The sequence below is a fragment of the Carassius gibelio genome, chromosome B7, assembly GCF_023724105.1.
Source record: "Carassius gibelio isolate Cgi1373 ecotype wild population from Czech Republic chromosome B7, carGib1.2-hapl.c, whole genome shotgun sequence".
Lineage (NCBI taxonomy): Eukaryota > Metazoa > Chordata > Actinopteri > Cypriniformes > Cyprinidae > Carassius > Carassius gibelio.
This window is the reverse complement of record NC_068402.1, coordinates 38,430,657-38,449,989: the sequence shown is the minus strand read 5'-3', so window position 1 is coordinate 38,449,989 and position 19,333 is coordinate 38,430,657. Positions and strand designations below refer to the sequence as shown.

General features: G+C 37.7%; 4 protein-coding genes and 1 long non-coding RNA gene across 10 annotated transcripts in view; 2 read left to right on the top strand and 3 right to left on the bottom strand.

The window, feature by feature from the left end:
* Positions 1–19,333, bottom strand: part of LOC127961543 (mucin-5AC-like) — a 609,977-nt gene that overhangs the window by 309,889 nt on the left and 280,755 nt on the right. The window lies entirely within an intron of this gene.
* LOC127961550 (uncharacterized) overlaps positions 1–19,333 on the top strand; it is a 301,565-nt gene that overhangs the window by 54,407 nt on the left and 227,825 nt on the right. The window lies entirely within an intron of this gene.
* LOC127961551 (uncharacterized) overlaps positions 1–19,333 on the bottom strand; it is a 256,120-nt gene that overhangs the window by 61,269 nt on the left and 175,518 nt on the right. The window lies entirely within an intron of this gene.
* The window catches only part of LOC127961572 (uncharacterized), a 464,915-nt gene that overhangs the window by 299,040 nt on the left and 146,542 nt on the right, over positions 1–19,333 (top strand). The gene's annotated exons all lie outside the window — the stretch shown is intronic.
* LOC127961546 (sodium/potassium/calcium exchanger 2-like) overlaps positions 1–19,333 on the bottom strand; it is a 49,958-nt gene that overhangs the window by 2,491 nt on the left and 28,134 nt on the right. For all 6 annotated transcript variants that reach the window (XM_052560725.1, XM_052560726.1, XM_052560728.1 and 3 more), the window contains 5 exons: positions 17,774–17,854; positions 16,904–16,986; positions 3,051–3,185; positions 2,880–2,969; positions 758–924 (listed from right to left, as the gene is read on the bottom strand). In XM_052560725.1, coding sequence (XP_052416685.1) covers positions 758–924; positions 2,880–2,969; positions 3,051–3,185; positions 16,904–16,986; positions 17,774–17,854 — 556 coding nt within the window. The remainder of the gene's footprint in view (positions 1–757; positions 925–2,879; positions 2,970–3,050; positions 3,186–16,903; positions 16,987–17,773; positions 17,855–19,333) is intronic.

The following is a 19,333-nucleotide window of genomic DNA, read 5'->3' as shown; positions in this document are numbered from 1 at the left end:
TGTTTGAAATATGGTTAAAGTACTGCTGGATGTCTTCACAAGCATTTATGATCCAACTAAAACATACTTTACTGTAATTTCTATTGAAATGTTTGTCATACTCTTAAATATAATTGTAATTAAACCTTTGTAATGATGCAACAAATTGAACATGTATTAACTTCAAATGCTAGTTTACAGATAATCAAGAACGTCACATGTGCTTTAGTATGTCAACACAAAAATTAGTTAATTAAAACACAGAAGCTTATTAAAGAATGATTTAAAAGTAAAAGTTTTCATTTTACATTACAGAGTGTACACTGTTTATATGCTCACTAAATCAACATTTAATTTAAAATACAGTTAAAACTGTAAAAAAAAAAAATATATTATGACAATTTAAAATGGCTATTTACTATATCAATATATTGTAAAATGTAATTTATTTCTGTGATGCGCAGCTTTATTTTCTTCATCATTATTCCTAGTCTTCATTAGTCTTCAGTGATCCTTCAGAAATCATTCTAAGATGCTGATTTGCTGCTCAAGAAACATTTTTGATGATTATCAGTGTTGAAAACAGTTGTGCAGCATAATATTTTTGTGGAAACCATGATATATTTTATTTTTCAGTATTCACAGATGAATAGAAAGGCCAAAACAACAGCATTTAATTGAAAGATATTTTGTGCAACATCTTTACTGTCATTTTGATCAATTTAATGTCTGCATGCTGAAGAAAAGTATTAATTTCTTAAAATAAAACAAAGCGTACCCCACAGTGATGTCGAATATGTTGGATCCGACGGAGCTGGACACTGCCATATCTCCCAGACCCCTTCGGGCCACAATGACACTGGTGATCAGATCAGGGATGGAGGTTCCCGCCGCTAGGATCGTCAGTCCCATGATCTCCTCTGTGATTCCTATAGTCTCTCCAACCTGCAGAGGTATGAACAATAAACAATCATACAAATATGGCCTCAAATCACCATTGAGTTTAACATCATAACACACTATCAGTGGAAGATTACTTCTCAGCTGTGGCAAGAATTTAACAGACTCCATGACATCAAACAAACAAAGAGTGTTTTAACTTACTTAAGTAAGATTTAAATATTTTATTTATTTATTTGTAGCATTTAATATAATTTAATGTGATTTCTATTTAAAGTTGGATTAACTTTATTCTATTAATATGTGACCAATCACGGAAAGTAGGGACACAAGTCTGTTCTGGGGCATTTTGAGTTATTCACAGATTCTGAAAGTGTAGTCTCCAAGCTTTCCAACGATGTGTAACACATGGAAATCTGATAATATTTGGAGAAGTTGTGGCCATTTGAAGGTAGGCACTCAAAAAACCAAAAAAAAAAACAGGAAATAGCCTCTGAAGATTGTACAGTTCTCACCTGTTCTCACTGCTGCGAGTGACAATGGGGCTCATTTACATCTCATTTAGATGCCTCCAATGAAATAAGTCATTCTGGCACACTTTCTCTTTGTCGGGGTCTTCTTTGTGGATGTAACCATCTCCGAAGTTTGCACTGTGCGTCTGTTTGCCTATAAATGTTATGGATTTTCCCCATTTCTCTGTCTTTATCCCCATCAAATGTTACTATCGATATAGCCTCTGATATCTTACAGTCCAACTCGTCTGACGCCAGAATCAGGAAATACAGACAGACAATGAAACGCCCCTACTGCGTGCTAGAATCTCCCACAAACAAGCTGATTTCAACCTCAAAATGTATGCTTTTAAATATACCAATACTGCTATCTCAAACACGGAGAGGCTTCTTTGTGATATCAACTAACAGATTCTGCAAAAAAACGAAAATCACCAATTTTGAAAAAAAACACCCGCTTCTTTCTCATTTTGCTCGAAAGTTGTGCTGCTGACTTGTGTCACTGGTTTCCGTGACTGGTCACATATACTATTAATGTTACAGGTTTAGTTGTTGGGAGATGGGACGTTTGACATTGAGGCTCTGAAGCCTGTTTTACTGTATTGAAGAATACATGTTTGAAAGACTGTGTTGAGGCTTGTATTAAATCTACATGATCATGTGACCAAAGATGTTTGAGGCTTAATACATCACAATGAAACACCTGAAGCTAGATTTGAATGTTTGTCATGGTTTTATTCATTATAATGAAATGGAAAATGTGTGGTGTTCCCTCCCTGCTTCATAGTAACAAAGTAACACTTTCATTTGAGAATGAAGAAACAGCTGCTGTTGTGGAGTATTGCTTTTGTGATGAAACTGGAATCAACAAGATGTGTGAATCATTTGAAAGTGGATGCTATAATTGCACCTGATCATTAGTGATGTTTGGTTCTTGAACTAATTGTTCTTTTGAGCTGGTTCTCACGAAGTAACTGGTCGAGCTGGTCCACAAAAACTTTAGTTCGAACGTTAGAGTCAATCTTTAGTTCCAAGTTGCTGCGTTCACACCAAACCCAAAAAAAGCGTCTGGCGGGAATGATTTCAATGTTTAGTCAATGTAAAGATGCGATTAAACACGTCTGGAGGTCTCGCGGTGCGAAGGCATTTAGTGCAGCGCGGCAGAAGCGCAATTGCCTCATTAGTGCGAATGAAGTGAATTGAGTGTCTGGCGCGAATTCTGCTTTTTGTGCATTTACACGTTTGACGCGAATTCACGTTCGAATGAAATTGAGGCATATTATCTGCAAGTAGCCTATTTTAATATAAAAAAATACAAGTACAATATGAGTGCACATTCGATACCATTAAGCCCACTTCTCACAAGGGTTTGTCAAAATATAAAAAATAATAATCTCCAACAAATGGATAACCAAGGTCAAATGTTCTGATTAAAGATATAAAGCCCTGATGTGAACTAGTTGTGTCTGTTGTCCTGTCCGGTCTTACCTGATGAGCCCACCACACCATCAGATAGGAGTATCCCGCGATCCAGCAAATCGCTCCCAGGAACGTAATGGGAAAAAACTTCTTGGAACGCTGAAGAAAAACACATGAATCATCTCATGGTTAATCACAGTTCTCACATCTACATCAAACACTGTTCAGACGGAAACTCACAGCCTTCCGGACGTCCGGCAGCGTGATCCACAGAGGCAAGACTATGGGCAGGATCAAGAGATACGTGAAGCGCTTGCGTTTCGTCTCAGGCCAAGACAGGCTCAGAGGCTGATCTTCCTCATCATCCTCTTCACCCTGATCAGAGAGAATGTGTGAGATGTCAACATTTCCAATTATCTTCAACAAACACAAAGTACTCTGACAAATTAGACTGGGCTTCTGTTTCTCCAATTAAAGCTTGTGTAAATCCTGCGGGATGGAGGAGCTTGTAATGTTTAAATGCAGCTATAAACCAGGGTTATTATCACGCAATAAACTAAAACCATAAAAAAAAAAAGGTTAAAATAATCATGAACTGAAATAAAATCTTATTTTTTTAACTTATTAATATATATATATATATATATATATATATATATATATATATATATATATATATATATATATATATATATATATATATATTTAGCTGAAGTTTTAGTGATTTTGTCATGTGTTGTCATGTTAATGAATTAGTTTTTTTTAATATTATTTTTGTTATTTGTATCATATATACTTTAAAATCTAAATAAAAACTGAAAATATAAAGAAAATATGAACTTATTCAGAATATTAAAAACCATATGTCAATGATGCTACAGCAACACTGAAAGAAAAAAGTATTTTTACATTAAAACAAAAACTATAAATATAATAAAATAATTCAAAATATTAATATAAACTATACTAGTATTTAAAAAAAAAAAAAAAAATAACACCACCATAAACTCAAGTGCCAAAGAATCAGCCGTGTGTGTGTGTTTCTGTATCAGTGGTGTGTTACAGTGAATGCAGATCCTGAGAGATGCTCTGTCAGACACCTCAGAATCACTGCTGCGATGAAGCTGCTCAGACGGAGCAGAAACAAACTCCTCCTGTCTCCACTGTTCTCGCTCTTTCTCTCTTCAGGCTGCTCAGAAACAGCTGCACTAAACGTGTGGAGAGTCAAGTTTGTGTGAGAGCAGGCAATCAGAATGTGTGTGTTTCCCTTTAAGAGCAGTTACTATGGTGATAAGCCATGTGTTAAAGGAGGAGAGGTTTTGATGATGTGCAGGACAGAGCCGTACAGAATAGTTCACCCAAAAATGTAAATTCTGTCATTAATTACTTACTCTCTAGGCCAAACCTGTAAAACTGTTGTTTCTCTTCAGAACACAAATTATAATTAAGATATTTTTGATGAATTCTGAGAGCTCTCTGACCCTCCATAGACAGCAAGGGTTCTAACACACGTTTGGATCAATACGTACACAACATAAACAATGCATCCATTTTAAATGAATGTTTCATACCAATGCAATGAAGTTTAATTAAACAATATATGTTGAAATGTTGAATGTTGTTTGTCACTATGTTTCTGGATGTAAAGCCGAGGAAGAGTCTGAATAAACATCAATAACTGATTCTCAGTTACATTTCAATGTTTCCTCTTCTGCTTCAACACCAATGATATATTTTCTTCAACTAAAAATAGCTGTTGGTTGAGAATATTTTTAGATATATATATTTTTTATGTCACCTTCAGCTGCATAGTGTGTGTGTGTGAGAGAGAGAATACTCTCCGCTCCCATCGCTGTGTGTGTGTGTGTGTGTGTGCAGTGCTCCATGCTCGCACTGTGACTCAGACAGACTCTGACTGGTCCTTCGCCTTGTAAACCTTTAGAGTCCCAAAACAGGACAACGTCACATCGTGCCACATGCTTCCTGTACTCTTCAGCGTTGATATCTGACCTCAACAACACTGAGAAACCTCTGTACCCATGGAATATCCAAACAATAAACACACAATTACATTAATAGATTTGTTGGTATGTTATTTTCTTGAGATTTGGGGCATGTGTATAACAATATTGAAAAATATACATCTGAAATGCTAACTTGTGCAGCGATGTAAAAGGCTATAAATAGCATATTTTTACAACAGTAAACGAACAAATTCCACTTAGTTCAGGGAAATTCTACTTGCAGAAATTTACTTAGTCATGAAATGAAACAAAATATTATATAAATTTGCCTTTCTTATTTTCATTTTAACATATAGATCAATTGAATAAAGACCAAAGATTACCTGTTAGATTTACACCAAATTATATTTTATGTTTAACCACTAAAGAGACATCAGAGCCAGCGGCACATATCAGAAGGTCTAGCCGAGGTGAGGCTGCTTCTCGTCGGATAGATGATCACTGAGCTCCCGCTGATCGTGTGGAGCTCATCGTCTCTGAGATCGGCGAAACACATTTTTAAATAGGTGCTATCTTTGAGTTTTAAACAACTACATTCTCGCCTGAAATACTTTTAAAATTACATTTCATGACATAATAACAGTAATATTTTGAAAATGATCCAAATAAAAGGTGGTTGAATCACAATGTTACATGAACTGAACCAATCAGAATGTTTAGCGCCCAAGTCCCGGCCCGAAAGTTCCAGAGCTTTGAAAAAGTACTACCTCGCCAGCAGGGACTTTCTGAGGGGCATTTTTTTACCCGGAACTTTATTTAGTTCCTGGTTCCTGTGGTGGAAACACAGAGTACCAGCCCAAAATCCTTAGTTCTTGGGTAAAGTTCCTGTGGTTGAAATGCGGCTGAATTCAGTCTGTGTGCATTGAACATATTTAATATGTGAGTATTTTTCATGAATGAATTTCTTGAGATGCACATGTATGTGTGTATATATAGAAAGAAAGGGATCATAACATCGGTGGCATCAAAAAGTATGAAAAGCAATTCCATAAACAGGTTAAATTTAAATGATGGCCTAACATAAGTTTGAATGCTCATTGTGGCTGTTGAAACTACAGAATAGTGTTGTCATGATACTGGAATTTCAAACTTCAATACGATACCTTGAAAAATATTGTTATTCAATACCATTTTCGATACCACAGAGAAAAAAAACTGCCACAATATTTTTTTTTCTTTTTTTTCTTAAATAAATACAACATATATACATATATATATATATATATATATATATATATATATATATATATATATATATATATATATAGCCTTCGGTCAAACTGATTTGCTCAGTAGGCGAGCACCAGCCAATGAGAGTCCGTTTGCGCATTAGTTCTGCCCACTTCTAATTTTTACAGGAAAACAAGGAAAATACAACAAACAGGAACATACAACAAATAATATCATTTAGCGCGTCAATTCTGCTTGTATGTAAGACTCTCTCTCTCTCTCACTCACTCTCTCTCTCACACACACGCGTGCGTGTGAGAGAAAGCAATGGTGAGTTGTGCGCCTTAGAGCTCAACTCATGTCAAACACAGGTGCACTGCGGGACATTGAGATCTGCTTTGTTCTTTATCAGCCAAAGCTGGTCGCGGGGGTGCCACACTCGCCATCTTTCTATTCATGTTTGCTGTTTAACCAGCACGAATGGCAATGCGGCCATGTGTGGTGTTTGTCAACACACCTTTGAAGAGAAGTGAATGTGAGAGCTCAGATGGTTTTCGTGTATCGAAACTTAAAGAAATTAGTATTGGTACTGTTCAGATATTTTAGTATCAATACTTACCGAAATATTGTTATTTTTGAAAACACTACTACAGAATATCAAATACGTCTTTATTTTTAGAAATATTCCAGTACAGTATGTCCAGACATCACATAATCCTAAAAGTAGGAATCTTTCCCTTCATCAAAAATGTATTGTATGATTTTACACACACAAGGGTTCACTGATGGCTTTGCTATCATTCTCTCATCTCCTCTCATGTCCCTCCTTCTCTTTTTTTAGCAACTTCCAGGACAATTTGTCCAGACATAAAAAAGATCCTAAAAGTAGGAATCTTTCCTTTCATCCATAATGCATTGTTTGATTTGGCACACATGAGAGGGCTGTATTATTAAAAAAATATATATATAATCAATAATCAATTATTTATATAATTATTATTAATCAATAAAAGATCTAATTTGTCTGAATAGATGCCATTTTTAATGCAACGCAAACAAAAATTGAAGCAAGTGAGGCCATGCTACAGATTATGTGTGTTACACCATCAGATTATGACTAAGGTAAAAAGTTACTTGGATTTACACTATATTGCTGTACAAATGAGAATTGTGTTTATATATTGAAAATGTTTTGCTATAATTATTAACATAGCCGAATGAAATTAACTGTGTGTCGGATAATAAAGCTTCCTCTAGTGAAAAAGTGAATCTTGTTGACTCTCTTATATTAGTTTAGAGCTGTTTTAGATCAGAAAAGGTGGTTGATCTGTGCAAATTTCTCTCCTGATTTAGGCCAGACCAACACCAAGAAATTTGACAATACCCATTCACTGCAGAATCAAATCTGATGAAGAAACAAACTCAGCTACATCTTGGATATATCATATAGGATCCCTTTCAGGAACTTGAACTGCATTGGAAAACGCAATGGGAATGCCCTTCAGCATGACCAGCTATGAATCACATGTGTAATCAGTCCAATGGATGGGTGAGACATCATAGGTGGGTGACATAATGACCAGGATGCTATAAAAGCATGTGAGATGGGGCATTATCTTTTCTGTCATTAAGCAAAGCTCTGTGTGTATATCAGTCATACCATTGTGAGTCTATTTATTTTGTACCTAAATCTATTGTTTTAAATCTATCAATTTATTTATATCTGTCAAGTAGCACAATCAGCAACATAAAAAGTTCCAACATGTAAAAAAGGCTGAGAGATTGACTAACATCCGGGCGAAAGCAGATCATGTTTCAGATTGTGCGTTCCACCCTGTCTGAGTCACCCGACTGCCGACTGCCCACATTGGTCACATTGCTCATGGCTCATGCACTGGTGGTGTTCGCAGATGGATCTGCGGAGGGAACAGAAACGGACGAGTTCCTATCTCCGTCCTCACCTGCCAGATCCACTCGCTTTCTGTGATCGGAAGCCTGTTCCTGTTCTCTGTTACAGAGGACCATTTATAGTGTGGGATTCAACCACGATGCACACACAAATATCCCCTGCTCAGATCGAGTCGATCCAGCAGTCAAAGAAGTCAAAGAAGGCCGGTCACTCACTGTCAAGCAGTTTCAGAAACTACTGGGTTTGATGGCAGGTGCGTCCTGCTGTACATGAGATGCCTACAGTGGTGGCTCAAGTCGTGATGCTTAACTGCCTTTGATATGTGGAGAAAACCTTGTTTTTTTTTTGTCTCAGTGACCGTTGATGGGAGCTCCTTGTCGGCGTTTAATGCTAGAAATGGACGTGTTCCTCACCGTTTGGGGTGCAGACATGAGTGGCCACCCCATCTGCGGTCTGTGGCATGGTCGCCCTCACATGTGGCACATCATCTGCCTGAAGATGCTTGCCATATTTCAAGTATTCATACATTTTCTCCCAGACCTAAGAAATCACCATGTGTTCATGCACACCGACAACACAGCAGTGGTATCTTCAGTGTTGGGCAGTAGCTACGCTACAAGCAGCGAAGCTACTAGTTTAACTACATTTCTCAGTAGCTTGGTCGTAGCTTCACTACTTTCTGAATCAAATATCTTTTCAGTAGCGAAGCTCTTTTTTTTCACCAAGTAGTGCGGTAGCTTCCACACAAGCTACATTTTCACAAGCATTTCTGAAGCTCAAACTCAAATTGGGAAATACAACTGCTAAGATCGCTGATCCTGGATCAGTAGTGACGCGACGGCGCTACTTAATCATGTTCGTGTTTACGGTGGATAGCACCAACCATCTTTATGATGCATTACCGCCACCTTCTGCTCCGGATTGTACCACTCCTTGGCCAGTCACGCAAAAAGGAAATTACCAATATATTTCTTAAAATATATTGTGATATATTGTAATATATTATTTTCCTTTTTATTTCTAATATTGTATATATTTGAATACATTTAATAATATATTGATGACACATATATTATATAATATATTGGAAAATATACAAATGATTGCCGCTTTCAATATATTGCAATATATTGGAAAAAATAAATATATATATATATATATAAGAATATATGCCTAATATATTACATGATATTTCCAATATACTGCAATATATTTTTGTTACATAAGGGCCAGCCTGGCCATTTCTTTTTTTTTTTTTTGGACTGTTTGGAGGTCTTGCATTTTGTTCTGCAAAGTCCTACAGTATATTAAGCATGCCCATGCAACAGGTGCATACACTTACTTGTGCGCACATTGTTAATTACATGTATTTTGATGTTTTTGTTGCCAAATTGATAAGGAACACAAGAAACTATTAAACTAAACAATTACACCTGCCTATCTGTTTGACTGACAGTTTTAAGCACTGAGATAGCATTGACTTGTAATAAAACGTGTTCAACATAAAAATTTCATTTTAAAAGTAGCTTAGATGTAGCAAGCTACTGTTGATGTAGCTTAGCTTGCTACATTTCCCAGGGGGGTAGCTTCAGTGTAGTGAAGCTTCATTTACTGTAAAGTAACTGGTAGCTTAGCTCACTACATTTTCCAAGTGGCTTGCCCAAAACTGGGTATCTTATATCAACCACCAAGGAGGTCTGCTCTCACGCCGGTTGTATAAACTAGCGTACCAGATCCTTCTGTGGTCCCAGGGCAAACTCTGTTAATTCAGATTAGTTCACATTCCTGGGGACCTCAATATGGAAGCAGACATCCTTTTGAGGCAGGAGCCGAGGACCAGGGAACGGAGGCTTCACCCCCGAGGTGGTGAAGCAGATATGGAGAATATTTGGCCAGGCCCTTGTGGATCTGTTTGTGGCTCAGATAACATTGCACTGTCCCCTTTGGTTCTCCCTGACTCATGTGGCTCCAATGGGGCTCGATGCTATGGTATAGGTCTGTATGCCTTTTCCCCAATTTCTCTGCTTCCGGGAGTTCTGGAGAAAGTGCACCGGGACGAGGTTCGTCTACTGTTAGTAGTCCGATTCTGGCCAGGTCGAGTATGGTTCTCAGACCTAATCTCCTTGCTCGACAGCTTTCCATGAGAGATTCCCATTAGAAGGGTTCAGAGGGTCACTGCAGTCACCCAGATCCAGTACGTTTCCAGATCAGATGGTGGATCAGCACCTAGAAAGGACCTCTACATCCCTGAAAGACAGCTGAGACCAGGACTAGAGCCCCAGATACAGATCGACTGTAAAGACACTATCTTAGATGACCACCGGGACAATACCACAGGAAACAGATGATTCTTCTGCACAATCTGACTTAACTGCAACCTGGAATTGAACTGCTGGGTTTGTCTGGTCTGAGGAGAACTGGCCCCCCAACTGAGCCTGGTTTCTCCCAAGGTTTTTTTTTTTCTCCATTATGTCACCAATGGAGTTTTAGTTACTTTGCGCAATATTTTTTGTTTAAAGTGCTATATAAATTACTCGGGATTCAGCCGGTCCAAACTCTGGGCACGAATCGTCAACCAAAAATGCATGCAGGTCCCCTACCCTCTTGATGGACGGTAGCGGCAACCTTTTGAGGATGGAGCCTTGCTGAAGAAAGGAAAGCACAACTGCAATCAGCATCTTTTGGGGTCCTCTCTGCCAGAAGAACACCACTCGACAAACATGTTTTACTTCAAGTCATAAGCGTGTCTCTTAGACAGTGCTTTTGCCAAAGTGATGGTGTTCACTACCTCCTAGAGTAGGTCACCTAGAACCTCTGCCAAACGGTGCCCCATCTCTGAGTCAGTAGATCCTTCCTCAGAGGAATTGGCCAAGGAGGGGCTGTCACTAGGAGCACTAGTTCGCAGAACCAGGTCAGAGTGGGCCAATGTGCGAGAAGTGTCTGTGCGAGAAGGCTCACTAGGGGAAACGCATATTTGTGTAGGCCCTGATGCCAGCTGCATGCCAGTGCGTCTGTGCCGAGTGTTCCCTCGGTCAGGCAGAAATGCACGGGTGAAACGTCATCCTTATAAGGACGATCAGTCATCTTTACAAAGATGCACCCGTTAAGCTCTTTTAGAGAAATCCGATCTTTAGGAAACTCTATTTTAGTGCTGAGGCGCACAGGGGAATTGGCCTTTTTTAACACGACAGGGGATAGCGCAGCCTGAAGTGCACAACCCACTCGACTCGGGAACAATCACCGCTGAAGCACCGTCTTGCCAACACACAAAGCTTCAGAGAGCATGCTGAGCTCGTAGTTCACAGAAGACACAGTTGAGCATGGTATGGATTGCAACTGCTGCCTTATTATACTCACGTTGTGATCAGCTGCATAATTGTATGCCAATTGTGCACTGGCTCATTTAGTTTACACTCGAAGCAGATTGTTCTATCGAAGCAATATCCCAATTTAGCCAGTCGAAGTGGCGACGAGAGGCTCCGACTGAAAGGGAACGAGAGTTACCTTACGTAACCAAAATGTCACATACGTAACCTGGTATGTACTCCCACAGTATTGATCCCACTGGCATAAATATGTTTTTGATTTAATCACAACTCACTTACTTTTGATCTCTCTCTCTCTCTCTCTCTCTCTCTCTCTCTCTCTCTCTCTCTCTCTATATATATATATATATATATATTTACATTTACATTTATTCATTTAGCAGACGCTTTTATCCAAAGCGACTTACAGATGAAGACAGTGAAAGCAATCAAAAACAACAAAAAGAGCAATGATATATAAGTGCTATAACAAGTCTCAGTTAGGTTAACACAGTACATGTATGATGGGTTTTTAACTAATATAATAAATAAAAAGAAAACAGATAGAATAAAAAAAATAAAAGAATAGAGCAAGCTAGTTAGAGGTCTTTACACATACACACACACACATACATATACAATTGCATAATAAATGAAAAGAAAATAGAATACAAAAAGATTAGAAAGGTAGTTAGATTTTTTAAAGAATAGAATTAGAATAGTGAGTGTTAAAGTTAGAGGGTCAAATAAAGATGGAAGAGATGTGTTTTAAGCCGATTCTTGAAGATGGCTAAGGACTCAGCTGCTCGGATTGAGTTGGGGAGTTCATTCCACCAGAAGGGAACATTTAATTTAAAAGTCCGTAAAAGTGACTTTGTGCTTCTTTGGGATGGCACAATCAAGCGACGTTCACTTGCAGAACGCAAGCTTCTAGAGGGCACATAAGTCTGAAGTAACAAATTTAGGTAAATGGGTGCAGAGCCAGTGGTAGTTTTGTAGGCAAACATCAATGCCTTGAATTTTAATACGAGCAGCTATTGGAAGCCAGTGCAATTTGATAAACAGAGGTGTGACGTGTATTCTTTTTGGCTCATTAAAAATTAATCTTGCTGCCACGTTCTGAATTAATTGTAAAGGTTTGATAGAATTGGCTGGAAGACCTGCCAAGAGGGCATTGCAATAGTCCAGCCTGGACAGAACAAGAGCTTGAACAAGGAGTTGTGCAGCATGTTCCGAAAGAAAGGGCTTGATCTTCTCGATGTTGAATAAATCAAATCTGCAGGATCGGACAGTTTTATCAATGTGGTCTGAGAAAGTCAGCTGATCATCAATCATAACTCCAAGGCTTCTAGCTGTTTTTGAAGGAGTTATGGTTGATGTGACTAACTTGATGGTGAAATTGTGATGGAACGATGGGTTTGCTGGAATCACAAGCAGTTCTGTCTTGGCAAGGTTGAGTTGAAGGTGATGGTCCATCATTCAGGAAGAAATGTCAGTTTGACAAGCTGAGATGCGAATAGCTACCGTCGGATCATCAGGATGGAATGAGAGGTAGAGTTGAGTGTCATCAGCATAGCAGTGGTATGAAAAGCCATGTTTTTGAATGACAGAACCTAATGATGCCATGTAGACAGAGAAGAGAAGTGGTCCAAGAACTGAGCCCTGAGGCACTCCAGTAGTTAGATGTTGAGACTTGGATACCTCACCTCTACAAGATACTTTGAAGGACCTATCTGATAGGTAAAACTCAAACCATTGAAGTGTTGTTCCTGAGATGCCTTTCGCCAGTAGCGTTGATAGGAGGATCTGGTGGTTAACCGTGTCAAAAGCAGCGGACAGATCAAGCAAGATAAGTACTGAAGATTTGGATTCTGCTCTTGCCAGTCCTAGAGCTTCAACAACTGAGAGCAAGGCCGTCTCAGTTGAATGTCCACTTCTGAAGCCAGATTGGTTGCTGTCAAGGAGATTGTTGTGTGTGAGAAATGTAGAGACTTGTTTGAACACAACTCGTTCAAGTGTTTTTGCAATAAAAGGAAGAAGGGAAACTGGTCTGTAGTTCTCTAAAAGAGATGGGTTGAGGTTGGGTTTCTTAAGTAGTGGAGTTATACGTGCCTGTCTAAATGATGAGGGAAAAACACCAGTGTGGAGGGAAGTGTTGATGATGTGAGTGAGTGCAGGTACAACTTCAGGAGAAATGGCTTGAAGGAGATGAGATGGAATTGGATCAAGTGGGCAAGTTGTAGGGTGATTAGAAAGGATGAGTTTTGACACTTCTGCCTCAGAGAGTGAAGAGTTGTGAATGAGTGTAAGTTTGCTGGTGATATGAGCTTGACTGATTGTGGTGTGGAAAATTGTGCACTAATGTGTTCAATTTTATTAATGAAAAACGTTGCAAAGTCGTCAGCTATTAGAGATGAAGCAGGAGGAGGAGGAGGAGGACAAAGAAGTGAGGAAAATGTTTTAACCAAGGGGCAGAAGGGGTGTTACGGGCTGGCCTGGAAGATAAGGGGCAAACAGTGTCTAAACAAGATGTAAGAGTGGAGCAGAAAGTATCAGTAGCACTGTTAGCATCCAAAGATGCAAACAGTTTAGGGGAAGGAAGTGAAGATGAAACCATTGCAGAAAGCCGAAAGGGTGAAAGTGTGCGTAGGTTACGTCGAAAGATGACATGTGGAGGGGTAAGTGATGTGTCAGGGATGATGTTGAGGTTAAGAGTGAGGAGGAAGTGATCTGACGTGTGCAGTGGAGTAACCAGAACATGATCAGTAGAGCAGTTTCGTGTATAAATAAGGTCCAGTTGGTTGCCTGATTTGTGAGTAGCAGTAGTTGACACTCGGTTAAGATCATGAGAGGCAAGCAGAGTGTGGAGATCGGCAAACAGAGGTTTATCTAGATGAATGTTAAAATCTCCAAGCATTACTAGGGGAGTACCATCCTCAGAAAAGGTTGAGAGCAACACATCTAATTCATCCAAAAAGTTACCCAGTGGTCCTGGGGGTCGATAGACAACTAAAAAATGTATTTTAAAAGGGTAGGTAACAGTAACTGAATGAGATTCAAAGGAGCTGTTGATACCCAAAGATGGTAAAGGATTAAATTTCCAATCATTAGAGATGAGCAGACCAGTACCTCCACCTCTTCCAGTCAAACGAGGAGAGTGGGAAAATTAGAAATTATTGGAGAGTGCTGCAGGTGTAGCAGTGCCCTCTGGTTTGATCCAGGTCTCTGTTAGGGCCATGAGATTAAGCTTTGAATGACTAATAATAGAAGTAATGAAATCGGTTTTGTTTACAGCAGACTGGCAATTCCAGAGACCAATAGGAAAAGAAAGTAGTGTATTAGCAGACATAGGCAAAGTATGCAGGTTGTTAAGATTGCGCGGTCTACATTGTGTGTTGCATGGTTTGGAGTGGTAATGATAGTAGGGATCTGGAAACACATAGTAAGATTTGGTTATAAACAAAAAACAACTGAAACAGAAATGAAACGAGGAAAAGGAAAAAGAGTAATAAAAAAAATATTTATATTCCCTGCCGGTGTCCCTGCCCGGTGGAGTCGCATGGTAGAGTCGCATGGTAGAGTCGATGGTCTTTACACTCTTCGGTCTTCACACGAGGAGGGCTTAACTGGAGGGCTGCCGCGACCGCTGCCGCGGTATACTAATCTTTTTTTTTTTTTTTTTAAACCCGACAAAACGGAAATTGAATTCAGCTGAACGTACTTTACTGTTTATCACAACAAAGGTCTAAGCAAGCGCACAACACTGACAACGTATGCGATAGAGTACGAGACCAAACGCAGCACGTCTCAACACAGTAAACAAACAAGTGTTTCCTAGCAACGACAACTGCGCTAAACACTAATGAGACAAGAAATAAATACACTTATGATCTGCTTTTAACTCCCGCTGATTTAACTGCTTCTCACAAAGGGTATTTCTTTACACTCTCTTGGCTGGTGCTTGAACACACTTTACTGTTTATCACAACAAAGGTCTAAGCAAGCGCACAACACTGACAACGTATGCGATAGAGTACGAGACCAAACACAGCACGTCTCAACACAGTAAACAAACAAGATATATATAATATATTAATTATATATATATTGCAGTGTAGAAACACACTGAACCAAAATACTTTCCTTAATGTAATCTCTCTAGTTCTTTAAAAATAAATCACATCACATTTAAAACACACCGTTCAGAGCATCACTATCTAATCTATAATTTGAAATGCTCTTGTTTACTCCAAATACAGTCTAACAACAAGTAAATAAATAAACTTTTACTTTGTGAACAAATGCATGAAAGTTGATGACCTTTAAACCGGCCATAAGTAAAACCCCATGTCGGCATTTGACAAGAGACAGCAGTGTTGTGTTTGTGTTGATCTAAAGTTCACGAGTCATGGGCTCTCATGAGCATGTTGTCACGGTGACATTGAGAGGGTCTCTCTTGGTCTGAGTGCAAGCTGGGCCATCTGTTCTGCTGGCATGATGCCGTGCCAACAGGGGGCAGAGGAAGAGAGTGCTTCATCTTCTGAATGCAGTGTGTGTGTGTGTGTGTGTGTATGTGTGTTTGTGTGTGTGAGGAGATGCAGGCCAGCAGGAGGGAGACGGATGCTCAAATGTGTTTTCCATTGAGTCATCATAAGCATGAGGTTTCTGCAGTCCTGCCGTGACTTGGCTTTCACTTTTGTTTCCAAAGTCAGTGCTATGATTCACTTTCTGTCCCGTTTTAGTGTTGAAATCACTGTGCGTAATGAGTTGAGTGTACAGTAACATGTGCAAATCCGTCTTATTTTAGTATCACTGCAACATTATCACAGCTTTCGTTACTATTTTGGATTTGTTTTTTGTTTCTTTTTTTTCCATTTTAATTTTAGTTTAAGTTTTTGGAAATGTTGTCTTTTTGTCATTTTAGTTGTCTTTTTTTAAATATCTATATAGTTTTTATTAACTTTAGTTTTAGTTATTTTAGCAAGTCATGTTCTTCAAATAAAAGTGAGAAATGTTGCTTAAAATAAGTTGAAGTTTTATGTATGTTATATTTTAGTTAACATTTATTTCAAGTAAATGTTTATTTTCATTTTAGTTAATAATGCCACTGTCATATACACCTACATCTTGGATGCCCTTGAGGTAAGCTAAAACATATAAACATTTCATTTGAAAGTGAATCATCGCTTTAATGGATCACGTTTCCTTCTGGAGCATAAATGAATGTTTGAACCCTTTTCAATAGTTGTGTTTGAGTCCCTCAGTTGTCCTCAGTGTGAAAATATGTATTTCAAAATCATACATTCACTGCTGGAAAGGGTTCAAATATGCAAAAGATGATGTAAAAGGACATGGAGGATTTTTTTGGAAGAACAGTGCTTAGTTTAACAGTTCAGAACAAATGAGGTACTCATGAAAAACCATTAAAAAAAAAAAAAAAACGTTTGAAAGTTTGTTTTGTTAAAAATATGTAAGCATATTTTGTGTATAATATCTTGGACATAATATTTATGAAATGTTATTGTTGTCATTATTATTATATGTTTCTGGACTGACTGTTCTATTATAAATACCAGATCATACTCGTTTCTGTGTAAAATTCCTGAGAAGCAGTGGATTGACAGGTTGACAGCCAAAACATTAACCCTGGTGCATGTGTGTTTAAATTAAGTGTCATCGTCTCACCGTATCTCCGTCCTGTCCAGCGGTGCCGTTCATCGGTGGAGTTATGTCCACCTCCACACTTGAGCTGTTTGGCAGATTTTTATCTGTAACACAATCAGAAAGGTAATGAGGAAGTTGTTTTTTATTTTATTTTACTAAATGGCCAGATTAAGTCCCCACATAAATCCTTCTAAGGCAGATCTCGCATCTTTAGCTGCTGTTTATTCAGAACCTCACGCTATGAGTGCCACTTTTGTAGAATGCTAATTTAAAAGGCCTGGAAATTTACATTTTAAACTTCCCATATAGTTCCTTTCAAGCCCTCACAAATGTAGCCTACCTTTATATGTTACAGTATTTTCTCTTTTTTTAAGGGATCTGAAAGATTAGCACATTCTAGCTAATGTATATGTCTAAAACAACATTGTATTATCACGGTGGGTTTGTTAGTGGATAATTACTGGCAAAAATGGAGGGAGTTTAGCAGATGGGTTTGAAAGGGTTAAATATGTTCTGTGGTCACATCAAAGCTGCACTCAACCACCCTGCTTTTGATGCTAATATGCTAATATGGAACTGTTAGCATAATCTCCAACTTGAAATGAAACTCCATGTGTAAATTCATCACAAACAGTATTATATGATTAAGTTATATTTAGATACTTCCTTTCATTTCTATAAAGTGCACAAGTAAACTTAAGGAGATTTTTGCACCTGATCAAATTGGACACAGATTGGAAAAAGCTGGTTCTTGTTCACTTCATCAAATTATTTAACATGCAATGGCAAATTGAACAGAGCTAGACACAGGTTCAGTACATAATTTACTGTGTAAGTCACTTTACCTCACAAATCTTTTTTTTTTCCCTTTTTTTTTATACTGACACTTACCAGCAACTCCATTCGAGTCCTCCACTTGGCACTTCTTTTTGGCAATATTTTGAAGGACGGACGCCTTCTCGCGAAATTTTCCTGAAAAAAAAAAATTCATCCATTGTGAATGATTTGGAAAAAACAATTTTCCCAGCTAAGTGAGCATGTTTCATTATCCCCTTAACTGTCACTCACATTTTTGAACATTGACTTAGTGCAAGATCCAAACTTAAATTTTTATAATTCATGAATGAAAATATTTTGTAACATGATATTGATGTACCATTTACATGGGTTAAAATGGGTTTTAAAGGATGAATTTTGAGATTTTAAGTTTTCAGTCGATATATAATTTCAGATGATTTCTAAAATGTGATAGAGAAAAAGGCAACAAATAAGTCTTTTTTTTAAACAAAGGTCAAAACTCCAGTTATTATTTAGATTTTTTGAGGGTGCACTCTTGTCAGAAATTAATCGATTACTTTTCCTACATAATTTTTAAGTAAGAATATTGGTAAAATATATATTTGGGAGTCTTAGACCTTTCAACGATATATAGTTTGTCAAGATTAGATTAGATTTAATTGTAATATAGTGAAGTAAATGTAGGCCTCCCACAGAGGGGACGGGTGACAGTTAACAGGTTTATGCTCACTAGATATGACATGGAAACAAAGTAAAGCACACGTTAACATACTGTACGTCTCTTGTAAAAAACAAATAGTGTGCTTAATTGCAAAATGCATTTTTTTTAACAATGCTTGTAGATAATCACTTTAATGACACGTTCTGTTTCTTAACACAGTTAAATACACTTTTTAAAAGAGAACTTCAAAATAATGTCAAATTAAACATTTTAGTGCTTTAAAACACACTTATGTGTTGACTGTCATACTAAAGCACATTTTAAGTAATTGATTAGACTTTTTTACGTAATTTACTAGATTGCTATTTACTGTATTATAAATGTGAGGTTTCAAATATATTCAAATGTCTGACATTCAAGCTCAATAGAAATGTAACAGAAATTATTTCAAAGACAATAGAAGTAACTATGAAAGCACATATAAAGATGTAATTAAGTCATATTTAAGTGCATTGAAATCAATCTAAAGTTGAGCAAATTGCATCTAATATAAATTTAAACAATTTTCATTTAATTGCAATAAACATGCAATTAAGTGTCTACAGTTCACACTTAAGTATGCTCTTTTAAAGTATTTTCATCACATCATAAGTACTAATTTAGCTACAGTGTACATCTGTTTCACATGGTTATCACTGTGCACACTTTACAGATACCAAATAGTTTAAATGTATATAGCTACTTTAATATTAGTTTGTGAGTGAGGCCTAAAGAAATAACACTTAATCACTATGTTTTAGTGAAAGCAGTCACTCCAGCATGTGTCATAAACATTAACACCCTTAAACTCAATCTATGTTTACTATTTAGCACTGCCTCTTGTAAAAAGGTCAAAATACAATTTGACCTTTAGTGCCACCTTCAAACCAACAGCACAGTAAACACAGATGCTTGCCGCTGGTTTAAGAGATTACAGACAACGTCTATAACTC